This window comes from Hyperolius riggenbachi, chromosome 12 (genome assembly GCF_040937935.1).
Source record: "Hyperolius riggenbachi isolate aHypRig1 chromosome 12, aHypRig1.pri, whole genome shotgun sequence".
Classification (NCBI taxonomy): Eukaryota; Metazoa; Chordata; class Amphibia; order Anura; family Hyperoliidae; genus Hyperolius; species Hyperolius riggenbachi.
Window position 1 is genome coordinate 29,984,686 of NC_090657.1, and position 27,152 is coordinate 30,011,837.

At 46.6% G+C, this 27,152-nt stretch overlaps 1 protein-coding gene across 1 annotated transcript; it reads left to right on the forward strand.

Moving 5' to 3' along the window:
• Positions 1-27,152, forward strand: PSMD3 (proteasome 26S subunit, non-ATPase 3). Its single transcript, XM_068262565.1, has 12 exons — positions 1-212; positions 3,245-3,435; positions 5,491-5,628; positions 7,967-8,103; positions 8,745-8,935; positions 10,361-10,464; positions 12,012-12,126; positions 13,674-13,793; positions 15,586-15,689; positions 20,555-20,710; positions 23,443-23,493; positions 26,265-27,152. The coding sequence occupies exons 1-12, from the start codon at positions 89-91 to the stop codon at positions 26,340-26,342; spliced, it is 1,509 nt and encodes a 502-aa protein (XP_068118666.1). The 5' UTR covers positions 1-88; the 3' UTR covers positions 26,343-27,152.

The following is a 27,152-nucleotide window of genomic DNA, read 5'->3' on the forward strand; positions in this document are numbered from 1 at the left end:
TGCGCTACGTCCGAGCCAGAGATTTGCTAGTCATTCTCAGAGCGGAAGCGGAAACTGAGCTGTGCAGTGTAGGGACCGGGTGCTCAACATGAAGGAGGCGACGGCCAAGCGGCGAGAACCGGAGGATGTGGAGATGAAGGAGGAGGAGCCCGCCGCCAGCAGCAGCACCGGGGAGGGCGGGAAGAAGGAGCTGGACAGCGTCACCCTGGAGGGTATACAGCCTGCCTGTCTCATTGTCTCTCTGCCTCCAGCTAGCCGTGTGTGTGATGGGGGGATGACTGCTTCTCTGAGTCTTAGCACTGTATTCTGAATCTTTTGAGAACCTATAACAGAAAAAAAAAGTTCCCCTGGGGGGTACTCACCTCGGGAGGGGGATACCTCAGGGTCCCAATGAGGCTTCCCCCTCCCCTGTAGCTGCAGGCAGTCCAGCGCTGGCTCCCCGGAAGTGTCCCGGAATCCTCTCTCGACAAGCCTGACAAACGCTGATAAGTGCTGATTTATTTACCTTTCCTGGCGCCAGCGGGGGGCACTGTTGCGGCTCTCCGCATGGAGATGGGCGGAAATGGCCAATCTCCATTGGGTCCACTCTACTGCGCAGGCGCAGCAGACTTGCGCCTGTGCAGTAGAGCGGGCCAACAGCGATCGGCTATTTCCGAGCGGAGAGCCAATACTGCGCCTGCGCTGGAGCCGGGAAGGTAAATATTTACATCCCCGCTGTTCGGGGAGCTTTATAGCCGCCGCCGTGGGACACAGGAGGACGGGGGAAGCCTTGATAGGATCCGGAGGCTTCCCCCACCTGAGGTGAGTAGCCCCCAGGGGAGGTTTTTTTTTTTCACAGGTTTTCTTTAAGTCAAATAAAAAAAAATAGTTTAACTTACCTGGGGCGTCTTGCAGCCCCCTGGAGCCATCTTGTGCCCATGACGTCGGTCGCATTTTCATCATCATATCACACATCATCATTAGCAGAATACTTGATCATCTCAAATGTATATGCATTTCCTTGACCTCCCTACTGGCATGTTGTAGATTTGGGCAAGACATTTAGTAAACACAATACAAACATAGCTGCCACTGGCGTGTAGCTTTGTTCAAAAGAAAAAATTGCTGGCAGTCTAAAGGTTGCCATACATGTAGCGATTTGGCTGTATGATCGACTATTTTGATTCAATCATTTTGTAGAATCGAGAGAGGATCAAGTGTGTTCCAGTATCCCCAATTGATGAAAAGTGGCAGATATGTTGAATTGACCAGCTTAGTCGATCGAGCAGGATACAAGATATCGGTCGATCGCACAGGAATCTGCTACTGTTCCGATGTCATTCGATCAACATCGGTCAGATTGAATAGTGTAGGTGAATTGCATAGGCTATAGCTTGGAGTGTGTGGGCCACTAGTCGACTGACTTTCGATCAACCATACTGAAGTCGATCGCTTTGTCGATTGATTCAGAATCACTAGGTGTATGGCTATCTCACATGTTAAATAGTCATGATCTTTTTGGCTGATTGCTCCTTTTATTAATCTGGTGTCTGTATGAATAAGGACGTCTTTCTGGTAGACAACTTTTTAAAAAAAATTACATTACATTAGTGAACAAAGTTTGTCTTCAGGGCCTAGCATAAACTGTGAAATGGTCTTTACATCAGGTAGACAAACATCTGATCGGTTCCTTCCTCACCTGGGTACTGGTTTTCCCTATTGATTGACAATCTAATAGAATGTCATTCTAAAGGTGGCCAATAGCCGCCCAATGTGTCCAAACGTTAGATTCCTGTCTAATCGAAATCTGATCAGAGGGCTCAATTCTTTCCACATGCTGCTAATAGAATTTGTTTAGATCTTAAGTTGATCTCTAGAAAAAAATATAGATCCACCGCAGCAAGGTTGACTGATGGGATCCCCAGGTCTCCTCCCATATGATAATGATCCCCCAAATGCAGCAGTGTGAACTACCTCCTGTGTCCTTCCACCTTCATCCCCGCCAGGGCACCTGCTCTGTGATCTGGCAGGAAGTACGTAGTCATGTAACACGCTACAGAGTCACAGGGAACAGGCAACTTGTGGGAATGTTTGCGGAAGGACACAGGAGGGAGGGTGCTGGTTGGCAGGTAGGGGTGCTCTGCTGCAAGCACGCTGCAAGGGCCCTGGGGGATCACTATTACATGATGGGAGACCTGGAGCGAGGCAGGTCCTTTCGGCGTGCTCTTCTCTGTCCTGCGCTCATCATGGGGGCTGCCATAGGCAGCGCTGCGTAATATGTTGGCGCTTTATAAATACAATAAATAATAATAATAGACATGTTATTTTGCTAATGGCCGTGCAGCAGTGTAACTTGAGTGCCGGCGATCGCCAAATAACTCCTCCAGTATTCTCCCCAGAATTTTTTCCCAGCCGGGTGGCATGGAAAAGTAGCCGGGTGGGGCACGATGAGAGAATGCAGGGCTGGTGCAATTCTGCTTACAGCATAGGAGGAGGATGAGGAGGACAGCCAGTGGCAGCCGGGTGCTCACCAAAATTAGCCGGGTGGAGCACCCGCCTAAAAGGATCTGGGGAGAACACTGTCCTCCCTCCAAGTTGTTACGACTCGGAGGGGGAATAGTAATTAATGCTGGCCAGAATTTAAGAGGCAGCGGGGCAAGCCGTCATTCAGCTCACCCTGTGCCAAAGGGCAGCAAAATGCTATATATATATGCGACCTGGAGGGGCTGTCTGCCAGCAGTCTGACCGGCATCGATCTCCAGCAGACTTGATCACAGCGAGTATGCTCACAGGGTCTCACATTTGTTTCTGAACAATATTGCAATGCACTATTGGTTTAACACTGCTTTATGAAAGTGCTACCTCCCTTGTTTACAGAACATCAGTAGGCATCGGACGGTGGTGGAGGTACATCTAATTCATTATCGAGGCAAAGGGCAGCCACCTGCCATACTTTGCATGAGACATTTTTGATCCGTGCTTTTGATCACCACTGACGGCAACCTCCATATCGATGGGCCCCATTCAGTTCCATGCAGTGGATGTGGAACTCCCGGCTGTTAGGTGGCCACGCAGTTCAGCCACGTGTCTTAACTGGCCCAAAAAAACTGAGGGTAGTGTACACCAAGAATAATTCCAGGGCACGATTTCAGTATTATTTATATTCATCAGCTCAGAAGAACTATAGTAAATCGCCATTTTTCTATGCGTTGTGAAGGATGAATGTTAGGAAGCATTCTCACCGTATTGTGTTTCTGTATTGCAGACATTAAGGAGCATGTGAAACAGATAGAGAAGGCCGTGTCCGGCAAGGAGCCTCGATTTGTTCTGCGCGCCTTAAGGGCTCTGCCATCCACATCCCGCCGGCTGAACCCCAATGTCCTGCATAAAGCCATCAATGGCTTTTTCACTTCTAACGCCACCACCCGTGACGGGCTGCTGAGCTTCTTGGAGGAGGTGAGAGCTGAGAGAGTTATGTCTGCTTTTCTAAGCATCGGTGATTTAACCATTTCAGCCCGCGGGGATTTTTCACCTTATGCATCGGAGCAATTTTCACGTCCCATTCATTCGCTAATCACTTTATCACTACTTATCACAATTTATTGATCTACATCTTGTTTTTTCCGCCACTAATTAGGCTTTCTGTGGGTGGTACATTTTGCTAAGAGCCACTTTACCGTAAATGCATTTTAACAGGATTAATAAGAAAAAAATGGGAAAAATTCATTATTTCTCAGTTTTCGGCCACTATAGCTTTAAAATAATCCATGCTACCATAGTTAAAACCTATGTATTTTATTTGCCTGTATGTCTCGGTTATTATACCATTTACAATTTGTCCCTATCACAATGTATGGCGCCAATATTTTATTTGGAAATAAAGGTGCATTGTTTCCGTTTTGCGCCCATCACTATTTACAAGCTTACGCAGTGTTCTCCCCAGGCTCTTTTAGCCGGGTGCTCCACCCGGCTAGTTTTGATGAGCACCCGGCTGTCATTAGCTCACCTCCTCCTATTCTGTAATCATAATTGCTCACGGAAGCCCTGGCCCTGCATTCTCTCATCTCACCCACCCGGCTCCTTTCTCATGCCACCCGGCTACTATTTTATGCCACCCGGCTGGAAAAAATTTCTGGGGAGAACACTGTTACGATTTAAAAAATGTTTGTAGTATACCCTTCACATGCATATTTAAAAAGTTCAGACCCTTAGGTAACTATTTTTTTTTTTTTTTTAATTGTAATTTTTTTTTTCCATTAAATTTTATTTGGGGAATATTTTGGTGTGGAACATAAATAGCTAATTTTTAATGTTAGTATGTGTGTAAATTGTAATATAAAAAATGTGTAGATGTAGTTTTACTATTTGGCCACAAGATGGTTTCCCTTTTTTGGTTTCCCGTTTTTGGTTTCCCTCCGTGTACTTCTCGCTAAGCGGAAGTACAAGGGGGATGCAGAAATTCTTCCGGGCAGAAGAACTGAAGCCTCACGGGTGAGCGCTTCGTTTTTTCTGCGGGGGACAGGGATCGGTGATCGGGAACCATGTTCCCTTTCACTGATCCCAGGGCTACCGGGGGACACAACGGGGAGGTGGGGGCGCGATCACGGGCGGGAGCGCGCTGAAGCACGACACCGCATCAGAGCAGCCGCCCGGACGTGAGCTTCACGTCCGGGCGGCAGAAATAGTTAAAGTACTCCGGTAAAAAAAAAAAAAAAAAAAAGTGCACCTGCGGGGTACTTACCTCAGGAAGCTTCATTAGGATCCTGAGGGCCTCCTCTGTAGCCTCAGGGATCCGGCACGGGTTCCCTGAAAATTCCCCTGACAAGCACTGTGCAGGCGCGGCAGTATTTTCCTATGATGATACAGCACAGTAGCAGCTTTTCCGATGGGCTCCGGTGGAAATAGTCAAGCCTGATCGGGTCCGCTCTACTGTACAGGCATGAGACGCCTGCATAGTAGAGCTGTCCCGATAGGGCTTGGTTATTTCTGCCTGAGCCCGATGGGGGAAAGTTGCTACTGTGCCTGCGCTGGATTGTGGTAGGTAAATATTTACCTCTCCGCTGCTCGAGGGCTTTCATCGCTAGATCACCAGGGTGGGATAGGCCTCATTAGGATCCAGAGGCCCTGTGTATCTTTTACACAGGGCCTCTGGATCCTAATGAGGCCTACCCCGTCCTGGCCATCTATTACATAGTGTCTGAGCCAAAACCCTTAAACAAGCATATGGCTAATCCAGTAAAACTTGAGTCTGAGTACCTGATCTGCATGCTTGTTCAGGGTCTATGGCTAAAAGTATTAAACACAGGATAAGAACTGCCAGGCAACTCGTATTGTGTAAAAGGAAATAAATATGGCAGCCTCCATATCCTTCTCACCTCGGGTTCCCTTTTAAGTTCTGCTTTGTTAGACCTACTCTTTGACCATGGATTTGTACACACTGCATGACAGTTCAGTTTATAGCACATAAAATTAAAATCTTTGACCCGCTTGCTTCTTTTTTTGTCTCTGCAGCTGATGGACACAGAGGGAGATGTGCAGTTCAGACCGAGGACAGGAAAGGCTGCCTCTGCCCCTCTTCTGCCAGAGGTAGAAGCTTATCTGCAGCTGCTCCTGGTCATCCACCTGATGAACAACAAGCGCTATACTGAGGTGAGAGCACTTTGGTTTAATAAGGCTTGCTACATTACTCTTTCATACCATAAACCATTTATCAGAATCTGAATTGGATTTATTTTTCACCAAGTACAATGGGAATTGGCTTTGCCACAACAGGGTCGGTGATGGAACAGCATGAGCATACACATTTAGCGTGGTACATAAAACAAAGCATACATGATCTGCAATACAGAAAGAAGACAGAACAGAGTGCGACTTGTGGGGTAGTCTGAGAGCTGATTGAGGAGTGCCATTGAAGAATTTAAAATTTTAGTCGATAAAGTTTAAATCCCCCTCTACACTATCACCCCATCTAAAACGCCGCTATCCTGTGACAGAACGCTGTTTTTAAACCCCCCCCCCCCCCCCCAATGTTGGGGGAGTGCTTCCTAGTAGAGGCAGAACTTAGGCTGTAGCTCTGCCTCTTCTCCTGTCAATCGGCGCTGATCGCCGTCTCTCCCCGCCCCTCTTACTTCTTTCACTGAGAGGGGCGGGGGAGAGGCGGAGATCAGCGAGGATTGACGTGAATGGAGGCAGAGCTCAAAGCTCTGCCTCATCGGGCAGCAAAAAACACGACCAGGAAGATTGTAGATTTTTGCCACGGTTTTTGGGGGTTAAACACAGCGTTCAGCCACTGTGCCAGCAGCAGTAACAGCCACTGATTAGCAGCTGCCACTATGTCAGCAGCAGTAACAGCCACTGATTAGCAGCTACCACTATGTCAGCATCAGTAACAGCCACTGATTAGCAGCTGCCACTATGTCAGCAGCAGTAACAGCCACTGATTAGCAGCTGCCACTATGTCAGCAGCAGTAACAGCCACTGATTAGCAGCTGCCACTGTGCCAGCAGCAGTAACAGCCATATATTAGGAGTGGCCACTATGTCGGAAGCTGTAACAGCCACATATTAGCAGCCGCCACTGGTTCAGCAGCAGTAACAGCCACTGATTAGCAGCTGTCACTGTGCCAGCAGCAGTAACAGCCACTGATTAGCAGCTGCCACTGTGCAAGTGGCAATTACAGCCACTGATTAGCAGCTGCCACTGTGCAAGAGGCAATAGCAGCCACTGATTAGCAGCTGCCACTTTGCAAGAGGCAATAACTGCCACTGATTATTAGTAGCTAACACTGTGCAAGAGGCAATAACAGCCACTGATTAGCAGCTGTCACTGTGCCAGCAGCAGTAAAAACCACTGATTATTAGTAGCTAACACTGTGCAAGAGGTAATAACAGCCACTGATTAGCAGCTGCCATTGTGCCAGCAGCAGTAACAGCTACTGATTAGCAGCTGCCACTGTGCCAGAGGCAATAACAGCTACTTATTAGCAGCTGCCACTGTGTCAGCAGCAGTAACAGCCACTGATTAGCAGCTGCCACTGTGCTAGCAGCCACTGATTAGCAGGTGCCACTATGCTAGCAGCCACTGATTAGCAGCTGCCACTATGCTAGCAGCCACTGATTAGCAGCTGTCACTATGCTAGCAACCACTGATTAGCAGCTGTCACTATGCTAGCAACCACTGATTAGCAGCTGTCACTGTGCTAGCAGCCACTGATTAGCAGCTGTCACTGTGCTAGCAGCCACTGATTAGCAGCTGTCACTGTGCTAGCAGCCACTGATTAGCAGCTGTCACTGTGCTAGCAGCCACTGATTAGCAGCTGTCACTGTGCTAGCAGCCACTGATTAGCAGCTGTCACTGTGCTAGCAGCCACTGATTAGCAGCTGTCACTGTGCTAGCAGCCACTGATTAGCAGCTGTCACTGTGCTAGCAGCCACTGATTAGCAGCTGTCACTGTGCTAGCAGCCACTGATTAGCAGCTGTCACTGTGCTAACTGCACACGGTATATGTGTTATTTCCCGGGGAATTGACAAAAATTTTTTCATTTTGGTAGTTTAGCCCACTAGCACTCCCTTGGCCTAAAAAGTTTGGACTCCCTTGCGCTAGATAATCCAGAGGCTTCCCATGTCCCCCCGCCTCCACTGATCCAGTGCTGGGACCCACAGAAACTCTTTAAATAGGGCTTGCAATGAGGCGCACGTGGCTGTACTCTGGTTGTGAACTAGCGCAGGATGGGCCTGAGCTGCTCAGTGCTACTGCGCAAGTGCGAGGCATCCTGGACAGCATGGCCGTGCTTGTTCTTAGACGGGCGCACAGCCTCGAACTTCCAGGCGGTCCCAGTGCTAGATCAGAAGTCTCGAGGTAAATAGGTGACTTTTTTTTTAACACGTTGGGTTTGAGTGCAAGAGATTTTTCGTTCTATCTATATGTATCTAGTTAGCCTATACTTGCTTGTGCATTTTAGTGAACAATTTCTTCTGCCATCCCCAGGCACAGAAAGTGTCCGATGACCTGATGCAGAAGATCAGTTCTCAGAACCGGCGGGCTCTTGATCTCGTTGTGGCAAAATGCTATTACTACCATTCTCGTGTCTATGAATTCCTCAACAAGCTGGATGTTGTCAGGAGGTAAGGTCCAAGCAAGGCCTGCGGAGCTTCATATGAGGCATGACCTTATTCATGGTTTCTGGAGTTACCTGGGAAATATCGGAGCTGTGGCAGTGCAGGAAATCCCACTAAGTTTATCTAAAACTTGTAACTTCACGTTGTGCTGAGTGGTTTTCCTCCGGGCACTCCCGTTTCCTCCCTCATCCCAAAAACACACTGATGAATTAATTGGCTTCCCCCTAAAAATTGGTCCTAGACTACAATACTTACACTACACGATACATACATAGACATATGACTGTGGTAGGGATTAGATTGTGAGGCCCTCTGAGGGACAGCTAGTGACAAGACAGTTTACTCTGTACAGCGCTGCGTAATATGTTGGCGCTATATAAATGCTAAAATAAAAAATAAAATAAATGTTTGGTTTTCTGGCTTGAACACCATTATGTGAGCAAAGTAATCATCATGAAGACTTGATTACTGACCCAAGTCCTGGAACATGGACGCACCAGGTTTAGTATATAATGTATACATTTTTTCCCCCTGATTTTAGTCCTCTAAACTTAGGTGCGTCTTATATTCCAGAGTGTCTTATATTTCGAAAATTACGGTATTTGTCTTCTATTTGTAGGTTGATGTTTGAATGTTGTGTCTTCCAGTTTCCTGCACGCCAGACTCCGCACAGCCACACTCAGGCATGATGCTGACGGACAGGCAACGCTGCTCAACCTGCTGCTCAGAAACTACTTGCATTACAACCTCTATGATCAGGCTGAGAAGTTGGTGTCCAAGTCTGTATTCCCTGAGCTAGCCAACAACAACGAATGGGCACGCTACTTGTATTACACAGGTGAGCATTTGCTGGAGCTGAACTCTTGCGCAGGACACAAGGAAAACAGAGAAATGCAGCCTGTGTGTATTTAGAAAGAAGAGCCTGTCTATTTTACCCTCATCTTCAAGTAATCACAAGTGTAATTTGATCCCTCAGCTGTGTCAGCAGAGACAATCGGCAGTCCTTGGTAGACACATCTAATATGTAAACACAGGATGTTAACCCTTTGGTAGACACATCTAATATGTAAACACCAGGAGGTTAATCCTTTGTCTGCTTCCGTGAAAGCAGGAAGTAGACATGCTGCAAATTGCAGGAGTTCTGTAAGCTGAAACAAAAGAAATGTTTTTTTTTCTTTAAAAGTTATTATGCTGTTGCTTATATTTTAGAGCAGAGAGGAAGTTCTGAGTTCAGGTCTGGTTTAACCACATGTTCCACCCTGCTAGTCCTACTCAGCCACTGGTTGTAACCCCCTAAAATATGCCTCCCACATCCTATTAAGGGGGAACTGAAGTGAGAAGACTATGGAGGCTGCCATGTTTATATCCTGTTAAACAATACCAGTGGCCTGGCAGTTCTGCTGGTCTATTTGGCTGCAGTAGTGTCTGAATCACACCAGAAACAAGCATGCAGCCAAACTTGTCAGATATGACGACAATGGCCTCAATTCACTAAGATCATGCTGGAGATAAGGCAAGAGAAAACTTACCTCCACACAGTAAGAGTTATCTTCATTCCTTACGTTACCTCTTCTGTAGTTAAGTTACCTCCTCTGTAGTTATTTTCACACGCAGTTAATGAACAGCCTGTCTTTAACTCTGGAGTTATTTTAAGGATTAAAGAGTTAACTTAAAGACAGAAGAGTTAACTTTAGGTTTGCCTGAGGTAAAATGTTTCCTGAATACTACATGCCTTATCACCATGGTAACAACTCTAGAAGAGTTATTAAAGACAGGAGATAAGCTTAGTGAATTGAGGCCAATGTCTGAAACGCCTGATCTCCTGCATGCTTGTTCAGGGTCTATGGCTAAAAGTATTTGAGGCAGAGGATCAGCAGGGCTGCCAGGCAACTGGTATTGCTTAAAAGGCAATAAACATGGCAGCCTCCATACACCTCTCTTCAGTTGTCCTTTAAGATCACTTTGGGCTGAGTTCCATCCTGATATGGAAACGGACAATAGTTAGTGTAGATAATATATTTTAACTTGGGTTTTTTGTTTTTATATGTATAGAATTGTTTGTGTATGCTGGATCTGTGCATAGGCGTATTAGGCTGTCAGAATGGGAGTAGATGATGGCAATATGGTGTTTAGTAGTGGGAATACAGCTACACCAGAGTACTTTACATTTGTGAGGTGGGGGGTGGTCTTGTAGAGAAGGATAGCTAGATAAATGGCTTTACCTATGTGGTCTATAATAGTTTCCTCCCTTGCACTCTTTCAGGTCGCATTAAGGCCATTCAGTTGGAGTATTCTGAAGCCAGGAGGACTCTGACTAATGCACTGAGGAAGGCTCCCCAACACACAGCCGTAGGCTTCAAACAGACGGTAAGACAATGAAGGGTGATGTCAATGTATTTTATTTTTTTACTAAAATACTTTTTACTAAAAGGTCTGTGCCATTTCAAAAACTTAGTGAACGTCCAGACTAAAAATCTACTCAGCAGCACTGAAAAGGCTTGGAGTTTCTTTAACAGTTTCACAACATTATTTATTAATTTGTTTTTCATACGCAAGCCTAATTTTTAGCTGCTTAGAAGCTAAGCTCCGCCCCATCAAAGAAAACTGCCCTGGCATTTTTCCCCTGATGTTGTGCAAAGCATGATGGGATTTCTGATTGTTCTTGTTGCCTAGCAGCTGGGAGGGGTAATCAGGACATTTGGAACTGTCTCATGCTCCCTGTCACCTTTTTTCAACCAAAAAGATGGCTGCCCCCATGAAATCACAAACCTTTGCCTATTCTTTTAAAACCGGGTGGGTAAGAGATGATATAACCTATCTATTTTAATTAACATAACTAATGTTACTTAATGACAGTATGTTTGTTTAGGCTGAAGTTCCTCTTTAAACTACACCTGATTTTAAAACCTGTTCAGAAAATGAATTTAGTTCAGTGGCCCATGCCTGTAACGACACGGTTTCTGCATGCCAGGCCTGTCGGTGTACACAGCAGAAGCCAGGGGAATGCAGCTGTTGGACATTGGTCAGTAGGCCTGGACGATTTTAGGAAAACATTGAATTGAACGATTTCTGTCCGAAATTGTGATTTCGATTCACGATTTCCTTCAAATCAAGCTTTGTTCCTCCTCTGTGCCCCTGTCTCTCTTTGTGCCTCTATGTCTCCCCTGGGTCTCTCTCTTGCCCTCTTTGTGCCTCTGTGCCCGCTCTGTCTCTCTCTGTGCCTCCTCTGTCCCCCAAGCTGCATCAGTTCTGGACATAGCTTCAAGCACGAGTCCAGCGATGCCAGTCTATCCACTTCGCCTCCTGAAGGCTCTACTGCACGGAATACTTCCTGTACGTCATGTGACATACAGGAACCCGGAGTTTTGACTAGCACAAGAGCCGGCAGACGGCGATAGAGGATGGACAGTGTTGGACTCGTGCATAAGGTATGTCCAATGCTGAGAGCCACACGCGCCGGGACTTTGGGGAAGTTTGAAGCCGCTTCTTCAAACTTCCCCATGTGGAAATGATTTGATCACGATAATCGACGCTTAGACGATTCAGAAATTGTGATCTTGGTGATCGCGATTTCGGTTTAAATCCGATTTATCTTTCAGGCCTATTGGTCAGTGATATCTGCATAGGAATATCCTACACTCTGATCAAAATACCCCTTCTTACCAATGGGGAGACCAGGCTAGACTCCAACCCCCCCCCCCCCCCCCCCCCCCTCCTCATTGTGTAAACTGAGGAAGAGCGCTGATAAGCATTAGAAGTGCAGAAGACTCCTCTACTATATTGGTTTAGTGGGCAGTGGATCCTCAGTTGGCATTGGTAGGATAGCCCAGCCTACTACCGTTGCTCATTAGGAGGCACCACTTTACACTTTGCTATTGGCGGTTTGTGTTGATTTTTTTTTATTTTGACCTCAGGTCCACAAGCTTCTGATTGTGGTGGAACTGCTACTAGGAGAAATTCCAGACCGCCTCCAGTTCAGGCAGCATACGCTAAAAAGGTCTCTAATGCCTTACTTCCTCCTTACTCAAGGTAAGCCTCTTCTACTTCCATAAACATAGTGTTCTTATAGCCTACAGGCATCTCTGTTCTATTACTGTTTTATTATTTTTAAAGCGTTGACCTCTTCCTTACCACTGTACAGTGTATATTATCTTTCACTTAACTGTCCCTCAGAGGTGCTCTCACTCTAATCCCTATCATAGTCATATGTATATATGGTGTAGTGTATATATCTTAGTCTAGGGCCAATTTAGGGGGAAGACTATTAACTATGTTTTTGTGATGTGGGTGGAAACCCACACAGACATGGGGAGAACATACAAACTCCTTGCAGAGGTTGCCCTGGCTGATACTCCAACAAGGAACCCAGCGCTGCAAGGAGAGAGTGCTAACCACTTCGCCGCCCACCGTGCTGCCCTTACCACTACGCCGCCCACCGTGCTGCCCTTACCACTACGCCGCCCACCGTGCTGCCCTTACCACTACGCCGCCCACCGTGCTGCCCTTACCACTACGCCGCCCACCGTGCTGCCCTTACCACTACGCCGCCCACCGTGCTGCCCTTACCACTACGCCGCCCACCGTGCTGCCCTTACCACTACGCCGCCCACCGTGCTGCCCTTACCACTACGCCGCCCACCGTGCTGCCCTTACCACTACGCCGCCCACCGTGCTGCCCTTACCACTACGCCGCCCACCGTGCTGCCCTTACCACTACGCCGCCCACCGTGCTGCCCTTACCACTACGCCGCCCACCGTGCTGCCCTTACCTCTACGCCGCCCACCGTGCTGCCCTTACCACTACGCCGCCCACCGTGCTGCCCTTACCTCTACGCCGCCCACCGTGCTGCCCTTACCTCTACGCCGCCCACCGTGCTGCCCTTACCTCTACGCCGCCATGCTGCCCATTCCTTTGTACAACAGACATTTTGGATTCTGTTTTATGCAACAAATAGCTGGACTAAAGTTCTGAAACAAAAAGAAATGAAATCGTGAGACATCTGTATATAGGGTAATAGATCTGCATGCAATTCTGCAGTCAGCTGCTCTGTGTATGTAGAATAATTCTAACATGCTGTAATATGATCCTTCAGCACAGTAAGCACAAATTTATAGCAGTACAGTGTTCTTCCTAGAAATTTTTCCCAACTGGATGGCATGAAAAAGTAGCAATTTGGGGTGCGAGGGGGAAATGCATGGCTGATGCAGCTCTGCTTAAAGCATAGGCGGAGGCAAGCCGATGGCAGCCGAGTGGAGCACCCGGCTAAAAGAGCCTGGGGAGAACACTGCAGTAATTCTGTTTTGGGGAACTTATCTGTGCTTTCACACTGAACTGAGCAATGTTTTTTATTGCTGGTTTGTTAGTAAACTTTAGTTCCACTTTACAAAGTGCATAATATTGTGATTTCCCTGTTTTGCACTATTTGCGTGTTGTTTTTGTTCCTTGTACTTGCTACGTGTGTGTTTATGGGTTGCATACAAGAATTGAAAGTCTAGATTTTGTTAAGTGCTGAACTCTGATTCGTATCCCCCGTGGATCTGGTTTATATGACAGTTGTATGGCTCTTGTTTTTCAGCTGTCCGCACAGGCAACCTGGCCAAATTCAATCAGGTGCTGGAACAGTTCTGTGATAAATTCCAAACTGACGGAACTTACACGCTAATCATCCGCCTCAGGCACAACGTCATCAAGACAGGTGAGAGTCTGTGCTTGTGACTGCCAAAGTCCTATCATCTGAAGACTCTGCAGAGGCTTGCTAGCTGTAATTATAAAATGTGATCTTTCCTTTCCAACCTGGAGCTCTGACAATTATATTTCACTGCTTATTCTAGTAAAACACCATTCAGTTGGTGGTCAGAAATGCTCCATGGATGTTTAATGATTTATTAAGCACCTCACAATATTTGTTACAACTTAGAGACTCTGTATTGAAAAAAAAAAAAGGGCTCTGGAGGGGAAAGCCTTTGGATTTGATTAAGGCTTCCCCCGTCGTCCTTCGTCCCAAGCTGGTCTCGCTGGGCCCGTCTGAAGCCACAGTGGACAATTTTTACCTGCTCCAGCGCAGGCGCGGTAGTGGTGATCGGATCAGGCGGAAGTAGCCGATCCCAGTCGGGTCCGCTCTAACGCGCAGGAGACTTGCGCTTGCACAGTAGAGCGGATGCGACTGGGATTGGCCAATTCTGCCTTATCCTGAGCCGCTACTGCGCTGGAGCCGGGAAGGTAAATATTTACATGGCCAGCGAGACCACCGTGGGACGGAGGAGGATGGGGGAAGCCTCAATCGGACCCAGAGGCTTCCCCCTCCAGGGTAATTACCCCCCCAGGGGCCCTTTTTTGATACTTTTCTTTTAAGTGAACCAGAGGTGAGACTAATATGGAGACTGCCATACTTATTTCCTTGTCAACAATCCCAGTTGCCTGGCAGTCCTCTTGATCTTCTGGTGTCTGAATCAACACCCTGGAACAAGCATATGGCTTATCCAGTAAAAGGAGTCAGCGGAGTCCAAGTGCCTGATCTGCATATGCTTATTCAGGGTCTATGGCTAAAAGTATTAAAAACACAGGATCAGAAAATTAAATATGACCACCTCCCTATCACTCTCACCTCTGGTTCCCTTTTAAAGTTTTCCAAAGGCAAAAGAAAAGATACTTAAAGTGTAACTGTCGGGCATAAAATAAAAAATCAATTCTTTACTTTTATCTGGTAAACAAGTAATGAGGCAATCCAAACGTTAAAATCACTATTACTTTTCTTGTTGATAAATGATCATTCCCCAGTTCACCTGACTCTTATTTGGTACACACAACATTTGGTACACAAAAAGGAAGTTGCAGGGCATGCTGGGCTGTCATCTTTTGCTTCTCTACTTCTACTTCTCTACTAGAGAAGCAAAAAAGGAGAACCCAGAATGCCCTGCAACTTCCTTTGTGCGGACCACATTTTGTGTGTACCAAATAAGAGTCAGGTAAACTGGGGAATTATCATTTATCAACAAGAAAAGTAATAGTGATTTTAACTTTTGGATTGCCTGGTTAGCATCCGTATTACTTGGTTACCAGATAAAAATAAAGAGTTGATTATTGATTTTATGCCCGACACTTTAAGAAGAGCTAAGCCTCTGGATCCTGCAGAGGTTCCCACAATGTAATGTCAGGACTTAGGTCCTGACATCACACTGTGGGAGTGGTTTCACCACTATCAGCCATACAGACCCCCTGATGATCTATAAGAGAAGAGGTAAAGATTTCTTGTGGGAAAGGGGGTATAAACTACTGATTGGGATCAAGTTCAATTATTGATTACGGTTCCTCTTTAACAATCTGCAGTCCAATAACACTCACTTGCAGAATCCACTTTAATGTACCTGGCAGTTAAGCAATGCCTGTATATGAATGAGGGTAGCCATCCCTAGAGACTATTCTGTCTCCTCCCCCCATAGATTGTTGTCTCTCAGAATCATCATGTTCTCATTATCTTTCTGCTGTAGGTGTACGTATGATCAGCCTATCGTACTCCAGGATCTCCCTGCCTGACATTGCCCAGAAGCTACAGCTGGACAGTCCTGAAGATGCTGAATTCATAGTTGCTAAAGTGAGTAAGAAAGATGGGCAGAGTGTCCGTGAGGACCTGACGAGCAGAATAAATGCATCACCGCATACTTTAGCTTGATAAGCCAGATGTTCTGTGTAGGACAGAGTAACGCAACAGCCTGTCTAATGCTGGATACACACAGTATTTTGCTGTTGTTCAAACAGCTGATAAGAAGTCAATCCAACTGTTGGATTGACTTCTTAGCAGTCTTATGAGATGTTTGAACAACCACAAAAAACTTCTTTTTTAACCTACTGCGGGCCGCCGCAGTATAAATCTACGGCGGGCAGGGGGCGCTGCGGTTCTGACCGGACGTAAACTCTACGTCCCATTGACTGCGTGCCGCCGCTGTCCCCGCTCGATCTCCGCCGCAATATGCTGCCCTGCCGCCTTTGACGGCAGAGCACTGTGAGCCGGGCAGGAGCCGTTTTCATTGGCTCCTGGCCCTGTCATTCCTGTAAGCTGTTTCCATTGGCTTACATGGAGTGACAGTCAGGAGCCAATGAAAGCGACTCCTGACCGGCGCTCTGCCGCCTCTAGAGCAGCCTGCGGCGGGGACAGAGCGGCGTGACCGTCGAGCGCAGCGGATTTTAGCGGCAATTCGTTGGGAAACGGCGGTTTACTGGACCAGCACCCTCTGGTCCTTAAGGGGGCAGAAAGTGCTGGTCCCGAAGTGGTTTAAGTTGTTTCAACTTGTTTCACAACACAAATTGTTTGACAATTGTGCTGCATAAAAGACGGCTGTTGAGCGTGTGTATGGGGCTTACATGTATGCATACACTATGATTTGTGGAATATACCTGCTGTCAGGTGTGTGCCACCTTGCCCTACTGAATATTGCTTCAGATCTCAGAAAAAAATGTGATCTAATATCACTGGTACTGCCCCAAGCTTTGTAAGCTCATGCAGCTTGGCTGGTTTCCCCACATTGATCAGTGATCGATCACAGGGCTGTGGAGTCGGTACAAAAATCTTCCGACTCCGATTCCTCAGTTTCTGAAACCACGACTCCAACTCCGGGTACCCAAAATTGCTCAGACTCCGACTCCGACGTCTAATACTTAACAGGGCTGTGTATTTTGTACAAAAATCATGTGACTCCGACTCCTGAGTTTCTGAAACCACGACTCCGACTCCGGGTGCTCCGATCAGAAAATACCATTCACATTTTACAGTGGCTTTTCTGACTGATCCTTTGTACTGAACAAATTCTTGTATAAACTGATCAATCAGGTGCATATGTACACAGGGCAACATCTGCAGGACCGATCAATATTTACTAGCATGTTTGATTGTTTAACCACTTGAGGACCATAGTGCTAAACCCCCCCCCTAAAGACTAGGCCATGTGTTACTAAAATGGCCACTGCAGCTTTAAGGCCTCGCTGCAGGGCCGCACAACTTAGCACACTGTTGCGCCCCCCCCCCCCCTCTTTTCTCCCCAACAGAGCTTTCTGTTGGTGGGGTCTGATCGCTCCCCCCCCCCCCCCCAGATGTTGATTTGTTTTATGACAAATATTTCTTTTTTTTTTTTTTTTTTAAAGGGTATTTTACTTTAATGTTTCCCACCCTCCCTCCTCCCGCCAGCCATTCACTGTGATCGGCTGTCATAGGCTTCAGCCTATGACAGCTGATCACTCTGGAGCCAATGGAGGGACAGCTGTGTCACATGGCTGTCCCCAGTACAGCACTGCTGCGGATCACAGCGCTGTACTAAGTGAAAAGACGGCGAAACTAACAGTCTCCCGAACGGTGATCGCCGCTGGGAGACTGAAGGCTGAGCTCCGCCTTCCGAGCAGGAGATGCGTGCGATCTCCTGCACAAGCCAGCTCCAGGACCTGACGCCAGTTGGCATTAGGAGGTCTTCGGGCTGCCACTGCGTTCACGCCCATTGGCGTGAGGCCGTCTTAGGGTAGTTAATGACTAAGAAAACTATTGCTCAGCGGTTGTTCCTGAATGGTCTACAGCAGAATTTGCTTACAGCCAACAGTGTGATTTTGATCAAGCTGCTCATCAATCGGTCATGAATATTGGTGGTATTTGCCTTAGTAGAGCAACCAATTGTTGTAAGTAATTGCCTCATGCCCACTATTTAGCATTCATGCTGTATCATTCATGCAGGTTTGGCTGCATGTGGGTGAAGCAGTTCATTTGGGCACCCACCTCGGTAGCCGCACTGCATTGTAAATTGCGGCTATATGACACCAAGGAGGTGAGTTTGGCGCAGGGCTGTGGAGTCGGTCCAAAAATCCACCGACTCCGACTCCTCAGTTTAGGATTCCTCCGACTCCTCGACTCCGACTCCTCTAATTTGCATATTACAATTTTGTTGATTAAAAGTATGTAACATGAAATTTGTCTCTTAACTGCCAACGCTTAGGCATTTTACAAGACAACTAAAGTGAGAAGGATATGTAGACTACTATATTTATTCCCTTTAGACTAAAACTAGTCCATGGTAAGAGTACTTGTAAAAGGTACAAACCGGAACAAAGAACATCTATCAGGCCTAGGCAATATAACTGTGAGTACATGTAAGAATGATGTGCAGGTACTCTGCAGGGGAATGAGGAGATTCTTCCTCTATTACACATTCTTCATGCACAATCTGAACATGGATCAGGCCCTAGGAAATGTAACTGTGGGTACATGTAAGAGTGATGTGCAGGTACTCTGCAGGGGAATGAGGAGATTGTAAAAGACAACACCTCTGTGTTCAATGTGCACAGCATTCTCAGTGGATTCCCTGCAGCTCTGTGGGGAGTGCATATGTAGAGTATAGTACTACTGTGTAACAAAGTAAACCTGAGACAGATGAAATTAAAGTTTTATACATACCTGGGGCTTCCTCCAACCGCCTTCAGGATAATCAGTCCCTCGTTGTCCTCCTCCACCACCTGGATCTTCTGCTATGAGTCCAGGTACTTGAGCCAGTCGGGCGTAGTGCGCATGCACTCCTCCGCCAGGAGCATACTACACCTGTGCAGCACTATTGCGCAGGTGCAGAATGTTCCTGGCTGTGGGAGCAGCATGCGGCCAGACAGCGCTGACTGGCTGAATTACCAGGACTCATAGCAGAAGATCCGGGTGGTGGAGGACAGCGAGGGACTGATTAGCCTGAAGGGGGCTGGAGGAAGCCCCAGGTATGTATAAAACTTTACTTTTCATCCGTCTCAGTTACCCTTTAATTTGTAGTCACCAAACCAAATTTTAACAACATATCAAATTATTTGATTTCATCAGCAAAGGGAGTGCATACATTTGCATAAATCGGCATCAATGCAGAATTATTTCCATCTCGTTGACCATCTCTATTAGTGACACAGCTACACATCAGGCTTTATTCTTACAGCATAGATGTTATTTAGTATATATAAGAGATTCCTGTGTACACATCATATATACAGTCACAATCAGATATGTATATCTGACTTTAAAAATATGGGGACTGCTTTATTGAGTAACTAATTTTGATTGGTTTATTTCATTTTTGTGGACTAAGCACAGCTATTACTGTATATATACATTATTTTTAATAAATATTATCTGAAAAATAGAACATTTTATCATATTTTCTATTTTAATTACAGTTACAAATTCATTAGGAGTCGGAGTCGGTGCATTTTTTTCCCGACTCCGACTCCAGGCACCCAAAATTGCCCGACTCCACGACTCCGACTCCACAGCCCTGGTTTGGCGCCCGATTGGTAATTAATGGCCGATCGGAGACATCCTTTATTGCATCCTATATTAGTTGATTGGCTATTATGGCTGGTAGTTGAGCGCAGGGGGGGGAGTTTAGTGTTACATTTTTAGGAGAGGGCTAGTATTAGGGAAGGTTAATGTTAAGCAGCAAGGAGAACGCCAGCGCATACCACTAAGGCTGCATCTGAAATGACCACCAGCTCAGTGTGCAGCACCTATATAGACTTTCTGCACACTTTGCATTCAATTCAGATGCAAATCATATGCAAATCTGCTACTACTTATCATGCAAACAGGAAACCCAGGAGGAGGGGCTGGGAGCAGCTAACCTGACAATTACATAGTTACAAAGTTAAGGAAAGGTGGTGAAGGGGGGGGGGAGGCTGTGCATCCCTAAACACATGTTGCAATTGAATGATTAATCGCACAGGCATACACCGCCTCTGCCAGACTGAAAAATGCATGCCCTGCATCCAAGACAAGTGCTAACATATATTAAACTAGGAGGTACTTTAGCTTCCAATATGGTTTGCATGCAAAGTATATTATACTATATAATTGTCTTATTATACTATATAAGTGTCTAGTATAATATACTTTGCATGCAAACCATATTGGAAGCTAAAGTACCTCCTAGTTTAATAAATGTTAGTACTTGTCTTGAATGCAGGGCATGCATTTTTCAGTCTGGCAGAGGCGGTGTATGCCTGTGCGATTAACCATTCAATTGAAACGTGTTTAGGGATGCACAGCCTTCCCCCCCCCACCTTTCCTTAAGGTTAATGTTAAGCATAAGGAACGGTAGGATAGTGTTAGGCATTAGGAGGGATGGTTGGTATTAGGCATTAGGAGAGAGATGGTGTTAAGTAGTAGGTGGGGGTTAGTGCTTGGCATTAGGAGGGGTAGGATATTGTTAAGCATTAGGTAGGGGTTAGTGTTATGCATTAGGAGGGAGGGTTAGTGTGATAATAGAAGTCAGGGAAAGTCAATAGAAAAATGTCGGTAAGAACAGATGAGCAATATTTTCACTATTGGCACCACCCAGTGCCGAACCCACCAGGTGGAGCCGCTCTGCGTACTTGTGTGTGGGCACTAGAGAGTGAAGTCACAGCCCCCTCGTAATTTCTCCTCATTCCAATCTGTGACTTTGTCTTCTCCAGGCCATCCGTGATGGAGTCATTGAAGCCAGTATTAACCATGAAAAGGGCTATGTCCAATCTAAGGAGATGACTGATATCTACTCAACACGGGAGCCCCAGCTGGCCTTCCACCAGCGCATTTCCTTTTGTCTGGACATTCACAATATGTCTGTCAAGGTAAGGAGCAGGTGCTATACATAGAACCATGATCACACACTCATGCTTGCTGAATCTGAATAACGCCTGCATTAGTTATTAGCTGCATTAAAGGCAGATCTCCAGCCTAAAGAAAAAAATCTAACAGGGTTCCTGTAAAAGAAAGTGATAGTTACCTGTGCTGCCTTGTCCCGCAAAGTCCCCCCCACCCCGAAGACCCCTCATTACCCGACTTCCAGTGCATGGCCCTTCCCTCCCTACCCGAGAAAAACACCAAGGTGTTTACTGCAGTCACTTTCTTTTACAGGAACCCTGCTAGATTTTTTTCTTTATGCCGGAGATCCGCTTTAAGCTCTGTGTAGCATAGGACTTTTTTGCTGAAGGAAGTGGCAGGCTTATAAGTTTATAGACCTAACAAAGTGAAAGTTGAAGCAACCAGGAGTCCCCAGTGTAAACGCACTACTTCTCCCGAGGACAAGCTACTGTATTTTGGACTATAAGACTCAATTTTTCACCTCCAAAAAGTGTGGGGGGAAAGTCACTGCGTCTTATAGTCCAAATACAGGGAGTTCTGGACTTGTGAATGCCTGCCAATATGAACCTCCAACCTGCCGCAATGCCTGGGACTCCCTGTACTGCACCCATGCAGAGAAGGGGACAGAGGATACAGGGAGACACAAAGGGGCATAGAGGAGGATACAAGGGGGACAGAGGAGACACAAGAGGTACAAAGGGGGCATAATCCACAAGATGCCCCTTCACCATGGATGCACCAGGTTAAGTATATACATTTCGTCCCCTCGTTTTTGTCCTCTAAACCTATGTGGATCTTATGGTCAGGAGCGTCTTATAGTCCAAAAAATACGGTAGTTCTGCTCTGATTGTTAAAATGTGTATTCTGTCACAGAGGCTGGACTGTCTCTTTCCATGTGGGTAGGCTGAAATCTATTATAAATCATTTTCTCCCCATAAGATTTTAATCTTAAAGAGAACTAGAGACGAAGCACCCTCACTATTTTATTACATTTATCAGTGGGAACATGACAGTAAACACCTACCATGCTTTTAGTTTCATTCTTATCTGCTTAATTAGTCTATTATCAGCTGTGATAAGAATCCCCGACTGGCTCAGTCTAGGTTTGACCTGGAATCATTATAGCTGAGTCACTCTTCTGTGGAGTCTTTTCAAGCCCAAGCTTTCCCCCTCCTGGCTTAGATTTCCTGCTTTGCATACTGAAAGCTTTGATGACATGGGAGGGGCTGCTGCTGCTGAGAAAGAAGCTCTGAAACAGACAAGTGTGGCTGCAATATGATCTGTGTGCACTCTGTCTGCATAGGTAATGATGATGACTGCAGTTTCATTCCTATGAGAGACACTTCCTACAGGCAGCTGCACATCATACCAAAATGAAAGCACACAGATGAAAGGCTGCAGCAGCCTAGTCTCATATAGCCTAGACAGCACATCCAGAACAACGCATAACCCGGAAGCAGAAGGGATATGAGCCGGCGGCCATATTTGATTTTTCCTGGAGCAATAATGGATAAAAAAAAAAACTAAAAAAGGCACACACTAGCGGCGAAATTATCAGGTAGAACATTTATTCTTTACAAGCTATCGACTGATATGTTTATTTTGTTTGAAACGTTAATTTCTGGTTCCCTTTAAGGGCTCGTTTCCACTATCGCGAATCTGCATGCGTCCAACGCATGCAGATCCGCACATGTAATACAAGTGGATGGGCCTGTTTCCACTGTAGCGTTGTTGAGGTGCGTTTTTTTCAGCGTGAAAAAAACGCACAAAAGAGCCAACGATTTCGCCTGCGTCGGGAATCCGTGCGAATCGCCGCTAATGTATTTAATAGTAAAAACGCATGCGTTTGTTACATGCGTTTTTACCCGCGATTTCGCGTGCGATTTCGCACCTTTTTCAATTTTATTTAGCCCTGGCAGTGTCATGGTTAATTTCGCATGGCACCCTGCCATGCGAAATCGCAGGCGAAATCGCGGGTAAAAACGCATGTGGAAACGCATCCGCATGCGTTTTTACAAGCGTCGGAATGCGGCCGAAATCGCGTCGCAACAGTGGAAACAAGCCCTAAGAGTTCTGTATGAGTGTGTTCTCTGCCTCTGCATGATAGCAGGACTGCCTTCGTTCCTTTAGAATATGGAAGGGTCAAAATGGTTGCACTGTGAGCGAGCTAGCTTATCTATATAACCCCCTCTGCCACTAAGCTGCCATCTGCTTCAAAAAGCGGATTGCAACCATTTTTCTGATCACAAAAGCGTATTTTGCTGATCACAAGAGCATTTTACTCTGGGGGGGGGGGGGCAGCACCAGGGGCTCCGTTGCTCGTCCCAATGTTACCACCGCGCACCCGGTCGAGCGCGGCCGCCCCCTTGCAGCATGACCAATCAATACATGCGACCGGCCTCAACATTGGTCACATTGTAAATCAAACATGCTTTTGGCGGCACCAATTTTTCATCCACTTTGATTATAATAATCAAATCGGATGGTCGATCGGCTGCCAAGTCGTCTGGCCACCTTAACAATCATTTTAGACAGCAGACATCTAAAGTGTGTATGCAGCTGTAGAATGTGATGAGGAAAGCTGATTGGGAGATGCTGTAAGATTACGTTATAACCCGTGCTGCATAGGAAGCCGTTCGGGGGGGGTTGTCGGGGGTTGCAGTGTATGAACTATAAGAGTAACGAATACTGAATTCTTTTATTTTTCTCTATCCTCCAGGCTATGCGATTTCCTCCCAAATCTTACAACAAAGACCTGGAGTCAGCAGAGGTAAGAATCCCATAAAGCGCCATCCCTAGCAGTGAGGCAATCTGCACAGACCTGTGTTGCTGTCACGGCTAACGATAACGCCACCTACTGGTCAAGTTCTTCCTGTTTGTTCAGTCCTTAGGAATTCTAACAACTTGCAGAGAAAGCAGTAGAATTTTCGGTTTGCAAACATTTTTCCAGTTTGTAATCATTGCATTTCTATAAAATGCATTTATAAAGGGTTTAATTTTTTTTTTATTTACACCTTTTTAATACATTTACAGCCATTTTTTTTTATTTTTTTTTAAATCCCCATTTAATTTTCAACCCTAGCCTAGTCTATTAACCCCTGCAATACCTGCACCTGTTTATAAACATTTAAAGTGAACCCGAGGTGAGTAATCTGGAGGCTGCCATATTTATTTCCTTTTAAACAATACTAGTTGCCTGGCAGCCCTGCTGATCTATTTGGCTGCAGTAGTGAAGTGAACTACATCAGAAACAAGCATGCAGCTAATCTCGTCAGCTCTGACAATATTGTATTGAAGTATTAGAAGCAGAGGATCAGCACGGCAGCCAGGCAACTGGTATTGCTTAAAAGGAAATAAATATGGCAGCCTCGGGTTCCCCTTAATGACTGCCGCCTGTAGCGATCGGATGTGATCTGTAGGCAAAAGTTTCGGGCCCCAATGCTCTACAGATGTAACGCTCTGTCATTGCCTAGTGATGCATCTCTATAGCAAAAGCTTACTATATCAGGATTGGTCATGCATTGTTTATCATGCAGGCACATGGTCGGGACTGAGTTTTTACTATACCGAGATTCTATTGTGCTTGTAGCGGACGACCCCAAACAAACATGCAGGTCCGATTTTCTGACCCAGTTAGCTGCATGCTTATTTGTGGCACATGATTTGGACACTACTGCAGTCAGACATCCGCAGTACTGCCAGGCAAATGGTATTGTTTGAAAAGAAATAAATATGGCAGTCTCCATATCCCTCTCACCTCCGGTTCTCTTTAAAGCGGACCTGAACTCAGAACTTCCTTACTGCTCTAAAAGATGAGCAATAGCATAATAACCTTTAAAGAAAAACATTTTTGTTATATGTGATGCAAATCCTGAAATAAATCTGTAGTGTCTACTTCCTGCTTTCATGGAAGCAGACATAGGGTTAACATCCTGTGTTTACAAATTAGCAATTCTTCTGTGGCACAGGAGATTCCTTAGCTGAAGAGATCAAATTACAGTGGTAATTAGACACAGATGAGGGGGAATTTGACTAAACTCTCTAAATACACACTGGATGCATTTCTCTCTGTTTACCTTCTGTCCTGTGCAAGAGTTCAGGTACACTTTAACCTTTTGGGGACCGCCTCTATGAGATCCAACGCCGCACTTGTGGCTGTTCTAGCCTGATGAGGCGTAGGATCTACGCCACCCACCGTTTCCGCTCCCGACGTGATCGTGCGCACCCGAGAGGGGAGATTAAGCTGTCATATGAAAGCTGGCCTCAGTGATCAGCAGCCATTGCGTATGGCTGCTGATCACGTGATCACTACGACCGTCGGCGGATTGTAGTGATCACCAGTGGTAGGGGGGAAAGAAGAGGATCCACTCACCTCCCTGCGACGATCAGCTCTCCCCAGCGCTCTTTGCCGGCATCGACACTTTAACTTTTTCTCAGCAGAATCCACGGAGGACGTCCTCCGCTCCGTTCCGCCGTCAATCTAGTCCTTTTAGTTCCCCCAGGGCTTGTCCTGGCCCCACTGAACGGGTCGCATCGTCATTCCACCCCCAAGATGGCCGCCGCCTTGAACCATGGTTGCGCAGTGCGCTTTGCCGTGACTGCGCAGCCTTTAGCCCGCTTACAGCCGCGTAGTGGTTCCCGGCATCCTCCTGAAGCGTACGTCGGGCGTGGCTGGAGGCGGGCTAAAGGCTGCGCAGTCGCACTCGCGACTTTTGGCCTCGAAGTCCTTTAAAACAAAAAAAAGTATTTGGCTTGAGGAATGCCCTATAAACTATATGAAAGGAACACAACCATGCAATTAGTAAAAGTTTATCTCGGATCCACTTTAACCACCCTGGCGTTCTATTAAGATCGCCAGGGCGGCTGCGGGAGGGGTTTTTTTCAATAAAAAAAAAACTATTTCATGCAGCCAACTGAAAGTTGGCTGCATGAAAGCCCACTAGAGGGCGCTCCGGATGCGTTCTTCTGATCGCCTCCGGCGGCCAGAAGTAACACGGAAGGCCGCAATGAGCAGCCTTCCGTGTTTCGCTTACCTCGTCGCCATGGCGACGAGCGGAGTGACGTCATGGACGTCAGCCGACGTCCTGACGTCAGCCGCCTCCGATCCAGCCCTTAGCGCTGGCCGGAACTTTTTGTTCCGGCTACACTGGGCTCGGGCGGCTGGGGGGACCCTCTTTCACCGCTGCACGCGGCGGATCGCCGCGCTGCGGTGGCGATCAGGCAGCACAACGCGGCTGGCAAAGTGCCGGCTGCGTGTGCTGCTTTTTATTTGATGAAAATCGGCCCAGCAGGGCCTGAGCGGCAGCCTCCGGCGGTGATGGACGAGCTGAGCTCGTCCAGACCGCTCAGCTGGTTAAGGGGGGGGGTTAGGCGGCCGGTCCCCAAATGGTTAATCTAGCCCAATAGACACACAATAACAGTAAAAGCCTCTGCAGGCCTTGCCGTAGCAACACTCAGCTCTCCAATGTTTCATCATCATTCCCGCTGTGTTATTCATGATGCTCTGCTTTCTGCACTGACTAATTGTCTTCATTCTTTCAGGAGCGGCGTGAGAGGGAGCAGCAAGACCTAGAGTTTGCTAAAGAAATGGCGGAAGATGATGACGATGGCTTCCCATGACCTTCACTCTTCTCATCCTCACCTTGTTTTGTTTATATTAGGGTTTATTTTTCGGTTTTGGTTTCAAGCCCCTCCTTGCACATCTTCCCCTCCACGTAGGCCATTTTATAAACCGCCGCATCTATATGTCCGTTCAGTGGAGGCATGGGAGGCTTATCAGACAGGCTTTGACACAACAGACCATATCTTCCATTATGTGTATTTATGAACTCTTCTTGACTGGCGCCCTCTACTGGGCCTAGAATCATGGATTCATTTTCTTTAGTTCAGTCTTTCAGAATTCCCATATTGATGCCATTTATTTGCGTTTCTGTCCACTGTCTCATGTGGAAGCTTCAAATACCATCACTCTTTGTCTTGGAGGTACCAGCAGTGGTACTTCTCTCACTTGGAGGCTATGGTTTTCTTTGCTGAGGTCAATACCAGAGCCTCAACTCCTGTCCCCTCAAGAGGTCCTGCTCTCGGGAGGTCTGTAGTCCTGCACAGGCTTGTGTAGAGGAATGAGTAATTAGCACAGGTGGCCTCACTGTAGGGGGGTATCTCAAGACTGGAGTTGAGGTCATGTGCTGGAGAAAGTTGCCTTGTTGATCTAGCCCATTTTTACAATCTTTGTCAAATAGTTTTAATGCTAACACTTCATCTCCTGTTATAGAAGTGTTCTACAAATTGACCAGAGTCATGCAGCTCCATACAGGATCTTGTACATCGGACTATTTTTTTTTTATGTTACTGATCAGTACTGTAAGGTGATGACATGCATCGGGTTTTGTTTGGCTCTTTAGTAAGGCATTAAAGGCTGTTTGTAACCAA